The 18,466-nt window shown below is 47.6% G+C and overlaps 2 protein-coding genes and 1 non-coding gene across 3 annotated transcripts; 2 read left to right on the plus strand and 1 right to left on the minus strand.

Annotated features, from left to right (window-relative positions):
• The first annotated feature begins 5,655 nt into the window (after positions 1–5,655).
• Positions 5,656–5,726, plus strand: TRNAG-CCC (transfer RNA glycine (anticodon CCC)). The gene has a single exon. It is a non-coding gene; the product is annotated as a tRNA-Gly (tRNA).
• Positions 5,727–6,250: 524 nt separating this feature from the next.
• On the plus strand, positions 6,251–11,516 carry METTL26 (methyltransferase like 26). Its single transcript, XM_021006860.2, has 6 exons — positions 6,251–6,734; positions 8,108–8,270; positions 8,631–8,690; positions 10,316–10,383; positions 10,504–10,582; positions 10,855–11,516. The coding sequence occupies exons 1-6, from the start codon at positions 6,538–6,540 to the stop codon at positions 10,900–10,902; spliced, it is 615 nt and encodes a 204-aa protein (XP_020862519.1). The 5' UTR covers positions 6,251–6,537; the 3' UTR covers positions 10,903–11,516.
• A 1,283-nt stretch (positions 11,517–12,799) lies between these two features.
• On the minus strand, positions 12,800–17,526 carry WFIKKN1 (WAP, follistatin/kazal, immunoglobulin, kunitz and netrin domain containing 1). The gene is made up of 2 exons (XM_021006809.2): positions 16,977–17,526; positions 12,800–14,429 (listed from the first exon to the last, which is right to left on the minus strand). The coding sequence occupies exons 1-2, from the start codon at positions 17,139–17,141 to the stop codon at positions 12,933–12,935; spliced, it is 1,662 nt and encodes a 553-aa protein (XP_020862468.1). The 5' UTR covers positions 17,142–17,526; the 3' UTR covers positions 12,800–12,932.
• Between the last annotated feature and the right edge of the window lie 940 nt (positions 17,527–18,466).

Consider the following 18,466-nt stretch of genomic DNA (forward strand, 5'->3'; position numbering starts at 1 on the left):
CTGAGAAGAGCTAAGTCTATCAAACTTGGTTATCTCACGATGTTGCTGTTACTGTGTACAATGTTCTGGTTCTGTTCATTTCACTCAGCATCAGTTCATTTAAGACTTTTCAGGGTTTTCTGAAATCTGCCTGCTCATCATTTCTTTTTTTAAAAATTATTTATTCATATTTAGTTTTCAACATTCACTTCTATGAGATTTTGAGTTCCAAATTTTCTTTTCATCTCTCCCTTCCCCCCACCCCAAGACAGCATGCAATTTGATATAGGCTCTACATTCATATTGAACCTATTTTTACATTAGTCTTGTTGTAAAGAAGAATTAGAGCCAATGGGAGAAACCATGAGAAAGAAGAAACAAACAAAAAAAAGAGAGAGAGAGCAAATAATATGTTTTGATCTGCATTCAGACTCCATAGTTCTTTTTCTGGATGTGGATAGCATTTTCTATCATGAATCCTTTGGAGTTGTCTTGGATCCTTGCATTGCTAAGGAGAGATAAGTCCATCAAAGTTAGTCATGGAACACTGTGGCTGTTACTGTTATCTGCTCATTATTTCTTTTCTTTTCTTTTCTTTTTTTTGGCTCATTATTTCTTACAGAACAATAGTATTCCATTATATTCATATACCAAAACTTATTCAGCCATTCCCCAATTGATGGCATCCCCTCAATTGGAGCCAAAGTTCTTAAGAGAGTGGAGGAGAAGAGAGAGTCTTGTGCTCTAGATGCAGTAAAGGGCTTAAGCTCAATTCTGATCAAAGTTTAAAGTCATGAGTCATTGTCCATTCTCTTCTAGAGAGAGAGACAGCTGCCTTCCCTGGGGGCAGTGCTATAGCCAGCAGAGACCTGTTTAACTAAAACTCATTCAGGGGAGGAAAGGCAAGCTCAACTTCATGAGAATATAAGTCCACAAGCCTCAGAGGGTGATAAATTTTCTCAGATTCTTTATAAAGTCTGGATCTTTCAGGAGCTTGCTTGGGGAACTAGTTGGGTTTTTGTTATTGTTGTTTGTTTTTTTTACCAGTTCTAAGAGTCGAGTCAGTGTGAGCATTTGTGCCTCAGAAATTGGCAAGTGCCACACATCATGGATTGATTTATTGTTTTGTTAATTGTTTAGACGTGAAAGTGATGGTGAAAATGATACTATTACAGATTAAACTTAAAAGTGTAAGGTGTGTACATTCCCTCCCACCTCCACGGCTAGTTGTACATCATAGCCCTAATGCTTATTCTTGTAGGATCATAATATAAGAGTCAGAAGGGTCCTTAAAAATCATCTTGTCGCAATCTTCTCGATTTACAGATCATTTACTCCAACTTCTATCATCTTTCATAAGAAGAAACGGAGTCCCAGGGAAATTAAGTGCCTTGACCAAGATCATACAATGAGTGAGAAGCAGAGGCTAAATTCTGAACCCAGGTCCTCTGACTCCAAAGTCATGGTACACAAATTTCATGGTAATGATGAGGTCTAGAGGTTAGGGGTGCTGGAACCCCAAGCTCACGACACTCGGGTCCCGCTTGAAAGAATTCTACCCAAGCCTTCTTTCAGCCAAGGTTTATTAAAGATCTGCCATATTGGCCAGACTCTTATGGAATCTGAGCACCTGTGAGCTATTGGCCAGATTGCAAAAATCTCAGCAGTTGCTAGATTTTAGGAATCTGAGCATCTTAATGGAGACAGATGGACCTTATATACAGAAAGACTATGAGAGGGATCTAGGAGTGGTCAAGTAGTCTGTGAGGTAATAAAACTCCAGGGATGGCCAAGGGAGAATGGAGCCTAGATAGGATTAAGGGTGGGAAGTAACCTGGGTACACAGACAGGTCTAGGCTAGGTTAAGGGTAACAGAGAATTGGGAGATTGGGTGTAGCCACAAAGAAAGGCCCATTGATGAGATTATAGCCTCAGGCTAAATCCAGAGATTTGGCCATGTGGGGAAAGTCCAGGGTTTTTCCTTTAGAGGGTCTAGATCCCATCCTCATCATTAACATGGTGAAAAAGGTTGATTTAGCAGATTACTTGAGTAAATATGTAAGTACATGAAATGTTGCTTAAGATGGTCCAGCTGCCTTTATTCTGATTCTGTTTACTATTCTCTCTCCTCCTAGTGCTTAGCTGTGCACGTGCTGTATTTCTCAGGAGAGACTGTCTAGCTACTTCCAGTATCTTTCTTCTTGAACCCATCCTCCAGCCTTCCTAAAAAGCCTGTTGTTCACATAAGACTCGCCATCTCCTAACTCTCCAGGATTCTCACCTAGTGCCCCTCTGCACCTCAAGCCTAGAATGCTGTCTCCTCACCTCTTCCTGACTTCCCTGGGTTCCTTCAAGTCTCATCAGTTAAAGCCCCAAGTTCTGCAAGTCTTTCCCAGTCTTCCCTGAGACTGCCCCCCACCTAGCTTGTTTATATCTTGTTTGTATTCAGTTGTGAACATCTTGAGAGCAGAGACTATTTTTTGTCTTTGTATCCAGAGGGCTTAGCAGAGTTCCTGGCACATAGTAGGTGCTTAATAAATGCTGGCTGACTGATGCAGTTGAGCTTAGGATAGAACACATATCCTCTGATCAGCTGTCATGTTTTTCTTTTATATCAGCTGTTTTTATTTTTTTACACATTATCAATAGACCATTCTAGAATATTGAGTAGGGTTTCTCCCCTTGACCCCTTTAGTTTTTCTGAAAATCATCTAGGGTATAAAGGGTGGGGAACCTGTGGCCTGGAGGCCACATGTGGCCCTCTAGGTCCTCAAGTTTGGCCTTTTGATCAAATCACTTGAACCCTAACTTGAGGACCTAGAGGGCCACATGTTGCCTCGAGGCAGCAGGTTCCCCACCCCTGTTATAGATAATTAGATAAAATAGAGATAAAATAATAAAATATATCTTAAAACCTGTTATGGGTTTTTTTCTCCCCCCCTTCTTTGTGTCCCTCAGTACTTAGCATAGTGTTTGGCACGTTTCTTATTATTGTTTAGCCATGTCCAACTCTTAGTGGCCCCATTTGGGGTTTTCCTGGCAAAGATACTGGAGTGGTTTGCCATTTCCTTCTCCAGCTCATTTTACAGTGAGGAAAATGAGGCAAACAGGGTTAAGTGACTTGCCTAGGGTCACACAGCTAGTAAGTGTCTGAGATCAGATTTGGACTCAGGAAGTCCATTCCCTTTAGCTTCTTAAGGAAAGGCAGGAAGGGATTTGTCTTGTCACACCTCCCTCTCTGTTCTGGACAGAATGTTCTCTATTCCTCCTCAGGAGGAAGGCATAGTCCCCACGGCCACCAGCCCAGTAGTCTTTCATTGTAACCTAGTTGCCCAACTTGGTAAACAGTAGGTGCTTAATAAATATTTACTGATTTACTAGGGCATAGAGTGAAGAAGTGATATAAATACTTAAGATCAAAGAAAAAATAACTACTGTGACTAGTATTTTCACACCCTCCTTCCTTATTCTGGAGACCTCTGGACTCCCTACTGACCATCCCATTCAGGGTTACAAGACTTCATTGATTGAGGTTGAATGGACATAGAATCCTGATGGGGATTTCAAGGGAACGATTAAAAACATCTACACTTTGTTTGAATTAAGTAAGTGCAAATAAGCCAGGTCAGCCGTTGGTATGGATATTCAATATTAATATTTAAACAAAACTTTTAATAATAAAAAAAGATTTACTTCATTCATGGAACAAAGTTGGTTTCTTTCTCAAGGCAGTGGCAAAGAGGTGGAACAGTGGTGCCTCACCAGATAAGAGAGGAGCTTGGGAAGAATGGTTTGGGAGATGGAAGGAGTAGGGTCTCCCAAAGTCTTCCCTCTAGCTTTTTAGGTAGGGCAAGAAGGGATTTGTTTTCTCACCCCTCCCCTCTCTGTTGTGGAAAGAATGTTCTTTTCCATTCCTCCTCAGGAGGAGGGTGGAGGCCCCCACAGTCACCTTTTCACTACTATTCCTCCTCCCACCCTTCCCATCCTAGACAAACAGGTCCAATCTGTTCTTGAGAACTTGACATCTTTAAAATTTTTTTAATTAATTCATTTTTAGTTTTCAATATTCATTTTTATAAGATTTTGAGTTCCAATTTTTTTTTCCTTCTCTCCCTCCTCTCTCCTCTTCCTCAAGACAGTATGCAATCTGATATAGGCTATACACATACTAAACTATATACATATTAAACATATCTCCACATTAGTTATGTTGTGAAAGAAGAATCAGAACAAAAGGGAAAAACCACAAGAAAGAAAAAAACAAAACAAAACAAAAAAAGAGTGAAAATAGTATGCTTCGATCTGCATTCAGACTCCATAGTTCTTTCTTTGGATGTGGATAGCATTTTCAGTCATGAGTCTTTTGGAATTGTCTTAGATCATTGTATTGCTGCTGAAGAACCAAGTCTATCAAAGTCAATCATCACACAATGTGGCTGTTAGTGTGGTTCTCCTGGTTCATCTCACTTCACTCAGCATCAGACCATACAAGTCTTTCCTGAAGTTTTTCTGAAATCTGCCAGTTCATCATTTCTTGTAGCACAAGAGTATTCCATTACATTCATATACCACAACTTGCTCAGCCATTCCCCAATTGATGGGCATCCCTTCAATTTCCAATTCTTTGCCACGAACAAAAAGAGCTGCTGTGAATGTTTTTGTACATGTGAGTCCTTTTCCCTTTTTTAAAGAATCTCTTTGGGATACAGACCTGGTAGTGGTAATACTGGATCAAAGGGTACGCACATTTTTATAGCTCTTTGGGTGTAGTTCCAAATTGCTCTCCAGAATGGTTGGATCAGAATTTTCCCACATCTTCAACATGATCATTTCTCTTTTCTGTCATATCAACCAATAATAACCAATCTAATAGGGGTGAGGTGGTACCTTAAAGTTGTTTTCACTTGCAGTTCTCTATTGATTTAGAGCATTTTTAAAATTTCACTATTGATGACTTTAATTTCTTCACTTGAAAACTGCCTGTTCGTATTAAGTAGTGAACGACTTGTATTTTTCTTTTTGCGCCGCAATTGGGGTTAGGTGACTTAGCCCGAGTTACGTATCTAAGACTGGATTCGAACCCGGGTCCTCCTGACTCCAAGGCCGGTGCTCTATTCACTGCACCACTGGACTGCCCTAGCGACTTGTATTCTTAAAATCTGACTCAGGTCTCTATTTATTTTAGAAATGAGGCTTTTATCAGAAACACTGACTGTAAAAAATGTTTGTCAGCTTTCTATATTTGCCTTCTAATCTTGGTTGTATCGGGTTTGTTTATGCAAAGCCTTTTTAAATTCAATATAATCAAAACTATCCACACATCTTGACATCTTAAAGTTTTGGGGGATTTTATCAGTCCCAAATCTGAGCATTAAGGAATAGTTGGAAAGACCAAGTCCCTGCCCTCCAAGAGCTCACAGTCTTATTTGTATAATGAGCCCGTGCAGGCACCCCGCTTCCCCCACCTAGCTCCAGTCCCTCCCCCGGCTCTTCCCTCCCCCTTCGCCCCATTCCAAATGCTCCTACACTCACCCACGTCATTCCGGTCTTACTCATCCAGGACAAGTTGCTAAAGTTGCTAAAGTTGCTAAAGGTTGCTCAGAGCACGCAGGCGCGTTGACACAGAAATCCCTCCCTGTAACCTCTTCAGGTTTCGAGGCAAGGTCACAGGCGACAGCGCCGCTGGTGTAGTGGTATCATGCAAGATTCCCATTCTTGCGACCCGGGTTCGATTCCCGGGCGGCGCACTTCCTTTTCCCTCGTTAAATTATTTATTTTTCTTTAAAAACTGTTCTTTCCAATAAGAGTAGTACGGAAAGTTTGTTCTAATTTCATTTACTTAAAATTATCCTTTTAGAGTGAGGTCCACGTTGAGTACACTCCCTCTGTACGCAAAGACGTGGTCAAAAATACTTCAGGCTGGGGAAGCATGGATATACCGCAACCTCCGTCCAGTGCGCTGTGATCTCAATTTCCTCAGTCGGTAAGGCGTTGAGAGCACGAGCGTGGGGTCGTGCGGGAGTGTTGTGGGTGTGGGTCCTTTAACTGGTGGCTAGCGATGCCCATAGTCTTCTGGGAACTGTAGTCTTTCTCAGAAATGCCTTGGCTACGTGGCCCAAGCCGGTGGCCCATGTGACTCTCTGCCCCTGGCAGAGGGGGGGCGGGGCGTGGACAGACCGCAGGACTACAAATCCCAGCCTACTTCGCAACTCGCCGGGTCAGGAACTGACAGACCTGCACCCTGCGGAGATAGGAAATTTAGGGATCCAGGGAACCACGGTCAATCAGTCCCCCAGTCCTCGTCCTGGGTTTCGTTGGTTTGGCGATTACAGGAGAGCAATCAGGTCATGGGGAGCATCAAAGGTCAGGAGAAGTAGAATCAGGGATAAGAGATCAGAGCATCAGGAGTGAAGGAGGGGACCAGGGAGAGATCGGGGCAAAGCGGGGGGAGATCAGGAAGAGATTAAAGGGGAGAATTAGAGCGAGGTCAGGGCAGGAGGCCTTTCGGGCTAAGAGATCAGCTCTAGGAAGCAGCTGGGGAATCAGTCACTCAAGAGGATGCTTGTGGCTGCAGCGGCTGAGCGTAACAAGGACCCCCTTCTCCGGGTCCTGCAGCAGTTCATAGATCCCGTCCAGGCCAATTTCCAGGTCCTGGAGATAGCGTCAGGTTCAGGTCAGCATGTGGCCCATTTCTCGCAGGCTTTTCCCAAGGCGGTGTGGCAGCCCACGGAGGTGGACCAGCAGAGCCTCAACAGGTAAGAGGGGAGCTTGGGAGATGGATGAGGTAGGGTCTCCCATAGTGCCCCCATTCACTTTGGCTTCTTAGCTGGATCGGAGAGGGATCTGTCTTGTGGCCCATCCCTTTGTCCATCCTGGACACAATGTTCTTTTCTATTCTTCAGGAGGGCGGAGGCCTCTTCTGTCACCTTTGCACCCTCTTCCACTTTCCCTCCTCCCCACCCCTCTCCAAACAGGTCCAGTCTGCACTTGATATATTAAATGTTCCCTAAAACCCAGCCCAGATTCCTTTTTCTGCAGACGTAGCAAGCAGTATATACTGGGTGGGGTAGCAAAAAGGGGATAATTTTATTTTTTTCCCAGGGGAACTTTTTTCCAAATCTGTCTCAAACTGATGATTCAGGACACCTCCCTTCGGAGAGGAGAGGGTCAGGGATGAGCCCTTAGCGGCTGGGTGGGACCGAGGGAATTCCGGAGTCTGATATCTCTTCCCAACACTCTGTTTCAGCTTATTCCCCTCTCCATCCCCGAAGCCAACACCCATCCCTGAGGGAAGGGGAAGGAACTTTTCCTGTAATCTTTGGGGAAAGGGGAGTGGACAATGGCCGGAGTGGTTAGATAAGTCTAGTTCTGCTAGTGTTCAGGACTGCTGGCCCTAGGGAAGTCATCCTTGGTGGGAGAAGAGCGGAGATGGGGAAAACAGAGCAGGATTCCAGAGTTGAAAGCTGGAAGGGGCCGTCCAGATCATCTGGTCCAACCTCCTCATTTAAGAGATAAGAAAACTCAAGGTTTGTCCCAGATCAGGAACCGTAGTAAGCAGTAGGGCCAGGATTCCAGCTAGCTTCTGAAACCAATTCCAGTGCCCTTTCCAGACCACTACAGACATTCCCTCCTAAAAGGAGAGACAATGCTCATCCTTCAGTGGCAGTGACTGGCCAGTGAGCCATTTCTAGGGTGGAGAAAACTCTTGCAAGGAAGACTCCAAAGCCCATTTGCCCCCTCAGTCAATTTAGGCTGTAGTAGTGCCAGTAATGTCGCTAAACCAAAGATAAGTCACTGGGTCATAATTTGGCTTATCTCACACATTCAGAAGACCGTAAAACTAGAAGAAGCCTTAGATCTAGTTTAACCTCTTCATTTTACAAGTGTTGAAAGAGAAGGCCAGAGAGGAAACAGCTTGCCCAAGGTTGCACAGTAAATTAGTACTTAGTAGCAGTGACTGAATTAGAACCCAGGTCTCTTGACCCCCTCAGTCCCAATGTTATTTTTTGCATCATTAACCCTGTGGGGTTGTCAGATCCCTGTCATCCAGGATAGGAAGGGCAGTGTTTGGAGGCCCAGATTCCCAGCCTCCCCTTCCCCAACCTCAGGGTTTTCTCTTACTCCCCAGCATTTCGGCTTTCATCAGGAACTGGCAGCTTCAGAACGTGAGGCCACCCCTATTCCTGGATGCTTCCTGCAGCTGGGAAAAATGGGGAGGGATCCAGGCTAGGTCTTTGGACCTGGTACTCTGTATTAATATGATTCACATCAGCCCCATGAGCTGCACGGAGGTGAGTGGGGTCTTGAGTGGACAGTGACTTCTGCTTAGAGGATGCACAGACTATCAAAGCTGTGGGGGAACCTTAGAACAGAGAATGCCAGAGCTGGAAGAGTTCTTAGGACAGAGAAGCTAACGTGTTAAGAATTAGAAAGGACCTTTACTACCAGCGCATCCAATTGCTTCATTGTTTAGCTGGGGAAACTGAGGCACAGAGTGAGGAAGGGACTGACTCACTGGCAGTGAGCAGTAGGATCCTAGTTTCTGCTCAGCATGGGAGACTTCTTTGTTGAATGGGGCTGTGGGAGATGCCCAGTTTGGGGGGGGGGTTCCTCAACATTTCTCTGTTTTAGAGCCCTCTTGTCTTCCTTAGGGATTATTCAAAGGGGCCGGACAGCTGCTGAAACCTAATGGTTTGCTGATCACCTATGGGGTAAGTGCTGCTCAAGCCTTGAGTTCTGTCTTGGTGGGAATGACTCCCTCACCTTGCTGCCCCATCTTCTTTTTGATTACCCATTCCATGTGCTTCTTCTACAGGAACTTAGGGGGAAAGTGGGTTAGGGGGCAGGCCAAGGGTGTCAGTGGCCACTTGGAAGGAGATCTCTAGTGTCCTGTCTTTGGCCCTGTGCTGGTTGTAAAATTTGCCCATGACATGAAGATGAGCGGGGTGGGGCTAACATGGTAGATGACAGCACTGGTAAAAAAAAAATTTCAACAAGTGAGAATGATGCTCTGAACTGAGTAAGTTGAAGCTTAATAAAAGGAATAAATGTAAAGTCCTACACAAGTCAAAAGATCAATTTTAGACATAGAGGGTAGGGAGGCACAACGGATCAGGTATATGTTGTAGACTACAGGTTTGGTTTGAATTGTCCTCACAACTTAGTAGCCACAAGAATCATTCTCCTAGGCTACATTGAAAGGTAGAATGTTCAGAAAGATGGCAATGGTTTTGCATTACTCAGTGCTGGTCAGAACACATCTGGAAAACTATGTTCAGTTCTGGGATCACATTTTAAGGAGAATATGGACATATATCTAAAGAGAGAGGCAGTGTGGTGTCGTAGGTAGAGACGAGGCCTCAAATCCTGCCTCTGCCATACTGCCAGAGTGATCCTGTTTGGGTCACAATCTCTCAGTGCCAGGGACAACTCTTTGAGACTGAAAGTTGCAGATCAAGTGCCAACCTGCACTGGTAGGAGTTCCCTCATGGGGTATTCCTTATGGACCAATGAAGTATAAGTAAAATCTGGGGGGTGGAAAGTGGAGCCTACCAGGGTGATGAAAGGACTGGATATCACATGCCATATGAAGATTAGTTGAAGGAACTAGGGGATGTTTAGCCTGGAGAAGAAGGTACTTTTGGGGAAGGAGAAGAAGTGATAACCATTTTCAAGTATTTAAAGGGCTTTTCCATGGATGAAAGATTGGACTTTTTTGCTTAGCCCTGGATGGCAGAATAAGGAATCATAGGTTGCAGAGAAACTTATTTAGGCTTAGAGAAAGGGGGGGAAAAAAAACCATCTGAGGGTGGCTAGGTGGTGCAGTGGATGGAGTGCTGGGCCTGGAGTCAGAAAAATGAATTTTCTTGAGTTCAAATCTGGCCTCAGACATTTACTAGCTATGTGATCCTGGGCAAGTTTGCCTCAATTTCCTCATCTGTAAAATGAGCTAGAGAAGGAAACGGCAAACCACTCCAGTATCTTTGCTAAGAAAACCCCAAATGGAGTCACAAAGAGTTGGACACGCTTGAAGAACAGAAAGCAGCTAGAGCTACCTGGAAATGTTGGAAGCTACCTACATTGGGAGGCCTTCATGCAGAAGCTGGATGACTTGTTGGGGGTGTTGCAAAGGGAATTTTTTCCAGGTGTGGGCTGGACTAGATGGGCTTTGAGGTCTCATGACTCAGATTTTGTGAAGGTTCCGATTACTTTGGGGAAAGAGGGGATCTAGAGCTCTTCCTCAACTTCCCATTGCCTGATCCTACCGAAGGATGACAGGATTCTACTGACTGTTACCCATGGGGTCGTGGGGGGGGGGTCTCAATGTCCTTGACAGGCTTATGCCATCAATGGGACGATCACCCCACAGAGCAATGTGGACTTTGACATCAGCCTCAGACGCAGGTACTGGGGACCCCTGTGGGTGCTGTGGTGGTGGGTGGACCACCAAGGTCTTTGCTTCCTGGGTTGGGTTGGAGGCTCACTTGCAAGAGAAACTCCCTTCCTCTGTACGATGGTTTGCAGGAACCCAGCCTGGGGGCTCCGGGACGTATCCCTTTTGCAGCAGCTTGCTCAAGCCAGTGGCCTGTACCTGGAGAAAATGGTAGGACCTAGCATGAGTACCAATTTGGGCTGTGGAGTCAGTGGGCACTGACCAGGGCTGGTGATGCGTAGAACTGCGCCTTCTGTTTCCCCACTTCCCCTTCTGGTGTGGGTTTCCCTGGAAACCAGCAACAGATGCATCTGAGTTTACATTGCCTAGAGGTAACAGCAGCTACATGTCACCTGCCAGGGTCATCATGGGACAGGATGGGCAGGTAGTGAGCTGGCCAGGGGAATCCCCATTCTCTTTATTACCCATCCTTCTCTTTCCAGATTGACATGCCAGCCAACAACAAATGCCTGATTTTCCGAAAACAGTGACTTGCTGACTGCCAGCTATCACCCCTCACAAGATTTGGGAGGATTCCGGCTTTTACCACTGTGCCTGCCACACAGTTCCAGGGCTTCAGAAAGACCAGGTGTCAGGTCACTCCTGGCAGCTGCAAAATTCATGTTTATACCTGGGCTGAGACTGATGCTTAACTAGTTAATAGGCTTTTCCCCTGCCAATGGGGGAGCGTTTCTGAGCACGTCCTAGCTTTTCAGAGGTGTGGCATGTTTAGGGATGATTCTCCAGGGTCCTGCCATGCAGGAGCAAAACTGGGGCTGAATGTCAAGCATTGGCAGCTTGCACCCAGCTCCTGGTGTCAACTGGCTCTTGGCTGGCATCATTCTCATGCCTAAAGCCTTCTTCTCCCTCACCCCCCTGCATGCTTTCTAAGACATTCTCGTCTTCCTCCACCAGTGGAGAAAGGCATGAGTTTGAGCCTGGGGGGGGGCAAGGCTGTTCATTGTATCTCCTTGCCACCTTGAATGAAATCTACATTTTTTTGGTGGGTTCTGTCTCTGTCATTGACCTACCTCGTGACATTTTGTGGGCCTCAGTTTTTCTGTTCATAACTTGAGTGGGTTGGAATAAAGGATCTCAGCTCCAACATTCTATGATTCTGTGATTTGGGCTGGTCACATCCTTCTTCTTGGGTGGGAGGACATGGTGCCCTTGTTCCAGAGAATGAGGACCAAGGGACCTAAGACTCAGCGGTGCGCCCTCTGTGGAGTCTTAGCTCCCCCCTGGTGGCCATGGTGAGAAGTGGCTGCTTGTGTCTTGCTGGACTTGGGATCAGGGAAAAGGAAGCTGATGAATAAAAGGGGCCCACCTCCCAAAGCTCTAGAGGCCAGGAAAGGTGGAGCTTAGAACCTGGGTTCCCATCACTAGTGATGGGTGAATTAGCTGCTGCTGCAGAAAGGTCAGGTCGCCCCCATATAACCTAGTTGAGGGAAGGCATTGGACTCCTTAGGGGGAATAGGGCTGCCCTTCCCTCAGATGTATGGAGGTAGTGAATGAGGTCTGCTTCCCCTCCTTCCCTGCAAACTTTTCCTCTCAGAGGCCCGGAGCTCTCTAGAGTCTGCAGGAAGGGCTCTGTCCCTCTGACTTTCCTTCCCTATCCCTGCTCTCTCTGAAGCAACAGCTACCTCTGGGCCCCCAGTTCAAACCCCTCCCATCTTTCTGGCCAGTACCCCAGGCAAAGAGGCCTCTGTAGGGGCCCTGTTTGCCTTGTCTCTCAGCAACCACAGCTGATGGAATGGTTTCCCTTCCTTAACCTTTGAGCCCCAATGAGGGGGAGAAGAACATGCCCCTGGCTGACTGCCAGGAGTAGACATTGGCCTTTCCCCAGTGAGAGGTCGGGCCTGGGGTTGCCCAGATGAAGGTTCTGCTGTGTCAGACCACGGACTAGAGAGGTTTCCTTTCTAGCAAGCTCTGACACTTTCCGTTCCCATCTGGCCCTGGTGAACTCTGACCACAGCTCCAATGATAGCTCAGACCAGGGCTGCATGGGCTATGACCATAGGTGAACCTCAGAGCTGGCTGGGGGATTGGAAGGACCAGCTTCCTGATGTGCATGTGATGGGAGAGGGCTGTGGCTATCTCTCTGGCCTGCTGTGGCTTCTTCCCCCCACTGAGCAACCTAGGGGACAACGTGGCTGTTGGATTGACCAAGAAGGGCAAAGCCCCAAATAACTGAGAATCTGAGTCTGGGAATTAGTGATGTTTGGGAGAGGAGGCAGTGTTTATACAGCTGTGGGAAGAAGGGTGGTACACAAGACAGCAGCTAAGGGAAGCAATGGAGGGTCAGGCAGGGCCACTGAGCAGAGTGTCTGGGACCTTGATCCATTTTGGGTCCCTGTCCTCAGGAAAGGGCAGACAGGTAACAAAGACTTGAAGGAGAAACACCTTTTATTCACCTACTCTGGAGAGCACAGGCTGAGTGGGGCTCTAGGAGGGTCTAGGGACTGGCAGAACTCACCCCTTCAGAGATGTATCCCGCCTGTGCCCACATGTACACCCAGGTTCAGTCCTGAAAACGGTTGAGCAGCTCACAGGCCTTCTTCTCAATCAACTCTAAGATTTTCTTTACCCGCTTATCACTGGCAGCCCTGACGTAGCTGCTGGGGTGGAGCACGGCCACTCCGTCGTGCACCTCCCCCATGATGACCAGCGGCCCATCTCCAGCCGTCATGTTGGGACAGGGGCAATCCCAGTCTATGCCAGTCAGCGTCACCTCCAGATACTTCGTGTCAAAGAACTTGAGGCCCATCTTATCATCCTTGAGCACGCCCTCCAGGGCAAATCGGGCAATGCCAGCATCGGGCTCCTCAATCACCTCTGTCAGTCGCCCCACGATGGCAAAGTCACTGCGGCACAGACTCAGGGCCATCTTGCTTTTGAGCCTGCAGGCCTTGCAGGGCAGTGTCCGGGGGAAAGGGCACGCATCCTCGCAGCTCTCCCGGCTTTCAAAGTTGTTGGCATTGCCGTCACAGCCCCCATACACAAATGAATGGCACTGTTTAAGTAGTGGGCTATAGGCCCAGCGAGCCTCCCAGCTTCGGCAAGGGCCTTGCACAGCAGGCAGGACACAGGCATCGCCAGGGCCCCGAGCACAGGCCTGTTGGCACGCCTCATAGGTCTCAAATCGGTTGCCATTGCCCACATCACAGCCATTGTCTTGGAAGGTGGTACACCCACCCTTTTTGGCGTCAAAGTGCCATCGTACTTGGCTGCCAGTGCCCTGGCAGGCTTGACGGTCCGGTTCCTTCAGACACTCCATTGGAGCAGGGGGTGGTGGACTGGGGACGGGCAGCTCCCCTCCCGGGGGCTCCCGCTGGATGACAGAAAGAGGGAAGTCGGCTCGGAGGAGGCCAGCTGCATTGCGGGCAGTGCAGGTATAGAGCCCAGCATCCTCAGGCCGTGCGTTATAGACCACCAGCTGGCCAATGTTGGTGACCACCACGTTGCCATACATCTGGTCAGGCCTCATGATGAAGTTCTCCCGCTGATCGCTCTGCTTCTCCCAGGTGATGTCAGGTGATGGGCGGCCACTAACATCACAGTGGAAGCTGGCTGTGCCCCCGGCATAGACTGACTGGTGGAAGGGGTTACTGTAGAGGGCTGGCGGGATGGGCATGTCAGGGGCTGCCCCGGGCGTGGGGGGTGCGGTGGTCTCAGGAGGCCCAGGGCTGGTGTGGGGCCAGCTGAAGACATACTTGCAGGGGACCACACTGAGACGGAGGCCCCGAAGGCAAGCCTCAGCATCCATGTAGCAGCGATTGTAGTAAGTGAGGCCATCTGACGCACAGGTGAAATTGGGCTCCTTCTCACAGCGGTCCCGGCACTTGCACACGGGCTGGCCATCCCAGATATCACAGTCAGAGCCCTGCTGGGGGCAGACAAAGCTTTCGCAGGAGGCAGCTCGTGCTGGAGCTGCCGAGCTACCGTCGGCAAAGCGAGCTGCCACACAGCTCTGTAGCCCACACACATTGGTGCAGCACTTTTCAAAACCATTACAGTCCTGGGAAGGAGGGGAGAGGACAGGGTTAGCGCCAGGTGAAAGCCTCAGGCCTCCTTTCCTCACCCTCCCACTTCCCCTCTACCACCCCTTTGCTCTGTGTCTTGTGATTCAAAAACCCAGGCCCAATTCTGGCCCAATCTATTGTAGGAGAAGTGCCCTAGACATCCCTTTTCTCTTTGGCACCCTCAGTAAACATGCCCTATATGTCTGCAGAAGATATTGTGGTCTTTTGTGGAAGTGTGCTGTGCTCTTGGGAGAATTACTGTCTTTCCCTGTGTCTGTTTCCTTGTTGGGTTGTTGGGGACAGAATCATAGAACATCAGAGCAAGAGTGATCCTACAGACCACGTAGCCCCGCCTCCTCATCTTATAGAAGAGGAAATTGAGACCGGGAGAGAGGAAGTAGTTTAGCCAAGTTCAGTGAATAGTGCTTGACTCCTGCTGGGACTAATTTGGGGCTCATTCAGTGCAAACTATTTCAATTTTAAACCTTGGCTCCACCACTAATTAGCTATAGAACTATGGAAAAATCACTTCATTCCTCTTCAGCCTCAGTTTCCTTTTCTGTAAAAAGAAGTATAATAATCCCAACTGTACCCACCTCATGGGATAGCTGGAGGAGCAATGAGATGGGAAAGCACTTTGAATGTGAAAGTTTGCTAATGTAAGGTGGTAATATTACCTACTGGGTCCACAGACTACATGCCCCTAGGCTGGGAGCTGGTTGCTGTTTTCCAAAAGGACTTGAACACAGGAAGTTTGTTAGTTAGTAATACCAAGTTAATGGAGTGATGTCTTGTGACTTAGAAAGTAGGATAAAAATGTTATTAGGAAAATTAGGAAGCCTGGGCAAATTTGAAGAGAATAAGGAAAGACAAGACTGTATAGCCGTAAATTGTGGCTTTAGGAAAATGGTCTGTGGCTTAGCATGACCTTTAAGACAAAGTACATAAGTAATACAACCCCTCCCCCTTTCCTGGCCACATGGCCACTTGAGAAACCCTAGGCAAGGTTTGATCACTGTAGGCCTATCCCCACTTCTTCGTCTTTTCTCCACCTCCATCTTTGAGCCTTCATTTTTAACACAGCCAACTTGACTCACCACAAAATAAATCACTATGTGGCATACAGAGCAGAATTTTTTTGGCATTAAAAATGTGTATTTATAAAAGTCATATATATATATTTTTAAACCTCTCATTGCCTTCCACTACTCCTCCTCCCCATGTTATGTTCTATGTTTTTGGGTGAACTTTGCTCTCCCTTAGTTCTGGCATGGTGTATAAATTAGGATCTAGGACACGGGACCACAAGGCAATTAAGGCTGTCCTGGCTTCGGGGTTGGTAAAAGGCCCTTATCACAGGGATCTGTGTCCAGTTTGGTATACTGCTCACAGAGGCTAATGGTGGAAGTGATGGGGGGGGATTTGGACCCCTAAAAGGAAAGGCCCTTGAACTTTCCCACAAATCTTGGGACCCTCCCTCCCAAAATTTGTGGGAAAGTTCAAGGGCTTTCCTTTTAGGGGTCCAGATCCCCCCCCCATCAGAAGGGGTGGGGAATATGACTCGTGGCTCTAGAAGCTGAGTTGCTTTAGCTTAGAGAAGGCTGAGATGCAGTAGGGACACAACTACAATGCTCCAGCAGATGAAGAAGGAATAGTGTAAAGATAGCAGAAAGGAATCTGCCCCTGTACACTCTGGGTCTGTGACAAAAGGGAATGGCTGAAACAGCAGCAGGAAAGAGTCGAGTCAGACACTGGGAAGAACTTCCAAACTTTTCAGGGTTGGGAAATACAAAGACACCATACTAAAGGAGGACTGAAGGTGGGGCAGAAGGGTCTCCTCCTGGGAAAGTAGAAGAACATCCTTTATTTATTTGGCACTGCTGCCGAATGGACTAGACCAGGGGGTTCTTAATCTTTTTTGAGTCTGGGACTTCGGCAGTCCGATGAAGCCAATGGACCCCTTCTTGGAATGCATAAAATAAGATACATAGGATTACAAAGGGAACCAAGTATATTGAAAAAGTTATCAAACAATCAACTAAACAATTTCATGGGTGCCAGGTTAGAACCCTAGTCAGAGACAGATGCCATACAAAAATCTATCTAGGGATGCAATGGGAAGAAAAGATTGTAAGTGACATCTTCAAAAAAATAATCTGCTCTGTACTTCCCTGGTTCCTTGATTCTGGAATGTTCAAAGACTTTGGAGTTGTTGGGTTTTTTTAAATTACCTTTGGATGGCCTTTTTCTTGGGTGGTAGGGGACTGTTTGGGACAGATGGATGTGGAATCTTGAATAAAGATCATTGCTTAGGGTTCTGGCTAGAAAGTGCTATAATTATTTGGCATTGATCTGGATGGACTATGCTGTCCGTTGTAGAGACAGGTAAACTGGGGCAAGAAAGAAGAAAGTGACTCCTCTTTAGCAATTTAAGAACACCAACCTTAGGAGAAACTCTTGTTTAAAGCATATGCCAAGTAGTGTGGGAAGGACCCCAAATGCTCTTAAAATAATCTCCCCCACCTCAGCCCCCCAGTTCTCACCTGATCCACATGGCATTCCCTCTCACAGGTGCTCTGGGCATCCACCCAGAGGTTGGGGTTGAGCTGGTTGGGGCACACACCTAGGTGGCTCATTGGTTCAGGCTGGAGGCTGGCTCCATTAGCTAGCCCTGAAAACAGGGTCAGGATGAGCAGCAGGGCCGGCATGAGGATCGTAGCCTGGGCCTTCCCTCAGCACCAGACCCCAGCACCTTGGTTCCACTCTCCCTGCAGGCATCCACACTCTGGGGGCCCTTGGCTTGCTTCCTTGTCCTGAATAGCTCGCTCTTCCTGTGGTTTCTCTCTTTCCCTGTGCTCCAGACAGTCTTTTCCCAGTGGCTGTTTATACCTCTCCTCTAGTAACTGGACTTATCTTTGCCTAAATTCACCGGCCTCACAATCTCCTCCCTGTTCCCTGGATCTACCTGACGCCAGTGACCGCATTAGATGCTGGGTCTTCCCGGGGTGGAATGTTTTAGCGCGTTAAGATCCATTGGGGAGAGGCTGTGAGCCAGTGTTCTTGAGACAGGGCTAAGAAGGCAGGACAGAACCCAGGGCATCTCCTGCTTCTGAATGAATCAGTCATACATGTGGTTCCCGGCCCCTCCCCAGCCTCCTCAGGCTTGTTCCCAAACAGCCCTCAGTGGCTCCCAGGGGCTGGCCAGGGCAGTGAAAGGAGAATGGGGGTGGGGCGGGGAGAGGGAGGTGCAGCCACCATCTGGGGAACTGTTGAGCAGACTGACTGGGAGAGGGGGAGACAAGTGTGGTTAGGAGAGGAGTCCTAGGGGGAAGGGAAGAGGCCCACACCGGCCTGAAGACACAGAGAGAGAGAAAGAGAGAGAGAGAGAGAGAGAGAGAGAGAGAGAGAGAGAGAGAGAGAGAGAGAGAGAGAGAGAGAGAGAGAGAGAGAGAGAGAGAGAGAGGAAGGAGGTGGGAAGGGGCAGTTGTAATCTGAGTCTGGGCTTTGGGAATGGAAGCACCACTAACCTCAGACTAACTCTGTCTTGGCAGATCAATTAGGAAATCAAGGCTCCTACCAGGGGATAAGGATGGGAGCCAGGAGAAAGGGAATTTCTCTTTTCAAGGAAGGCGTATAGTTCATTGGTCAGTGCCTACTCCCATGTGTTATCTACCCCCACCATGCAGAAAAACACACACAAGTTTGTGTGGGACAGTGAAAAGCACTGGGCTGTAAGCTCATACTCTAGTCCCATCTGTACAGCACTGCCTTGAGATGAGAGGGCACTGGGGCTGGATCAAGGTGTGAGGCTCTAGGATTCAGGAAGTTCATCGGCTCAGGACTCAAGAAGCTTCACAGACCAACTCTGTCCCACCTGATCTTCCAAGGTCTATTTGGGTTAGTTTCATTTCCTCCCCACCCTGCCTAGAAAGCCCCCAAATCCATGTTTTACCTTTGTTGATAGGTCAAGGTGTCAATCTTGGCAAGCATCATTTTACAGACGGAAAATAAGGCACGAAGATCACAATATACT

This window comes from Phascolarctos cinereus, unplaced genomic scaffold (assembly GCF_003287225.1).
Source record: "Phascolarctos cinereus isolate Bilbo 61053 unplaced genomic scaffold, phaCin_HiC Scaffold_4;HRSCAF=312, whole genome shotgun sequence".
Lineage (NCBI taxonomy): Eukaryota > Metazoa > Chordata > Mammalia > Diprotodontia > Phascolarctidae > Phascolarctos > Phascolarctos cinereus.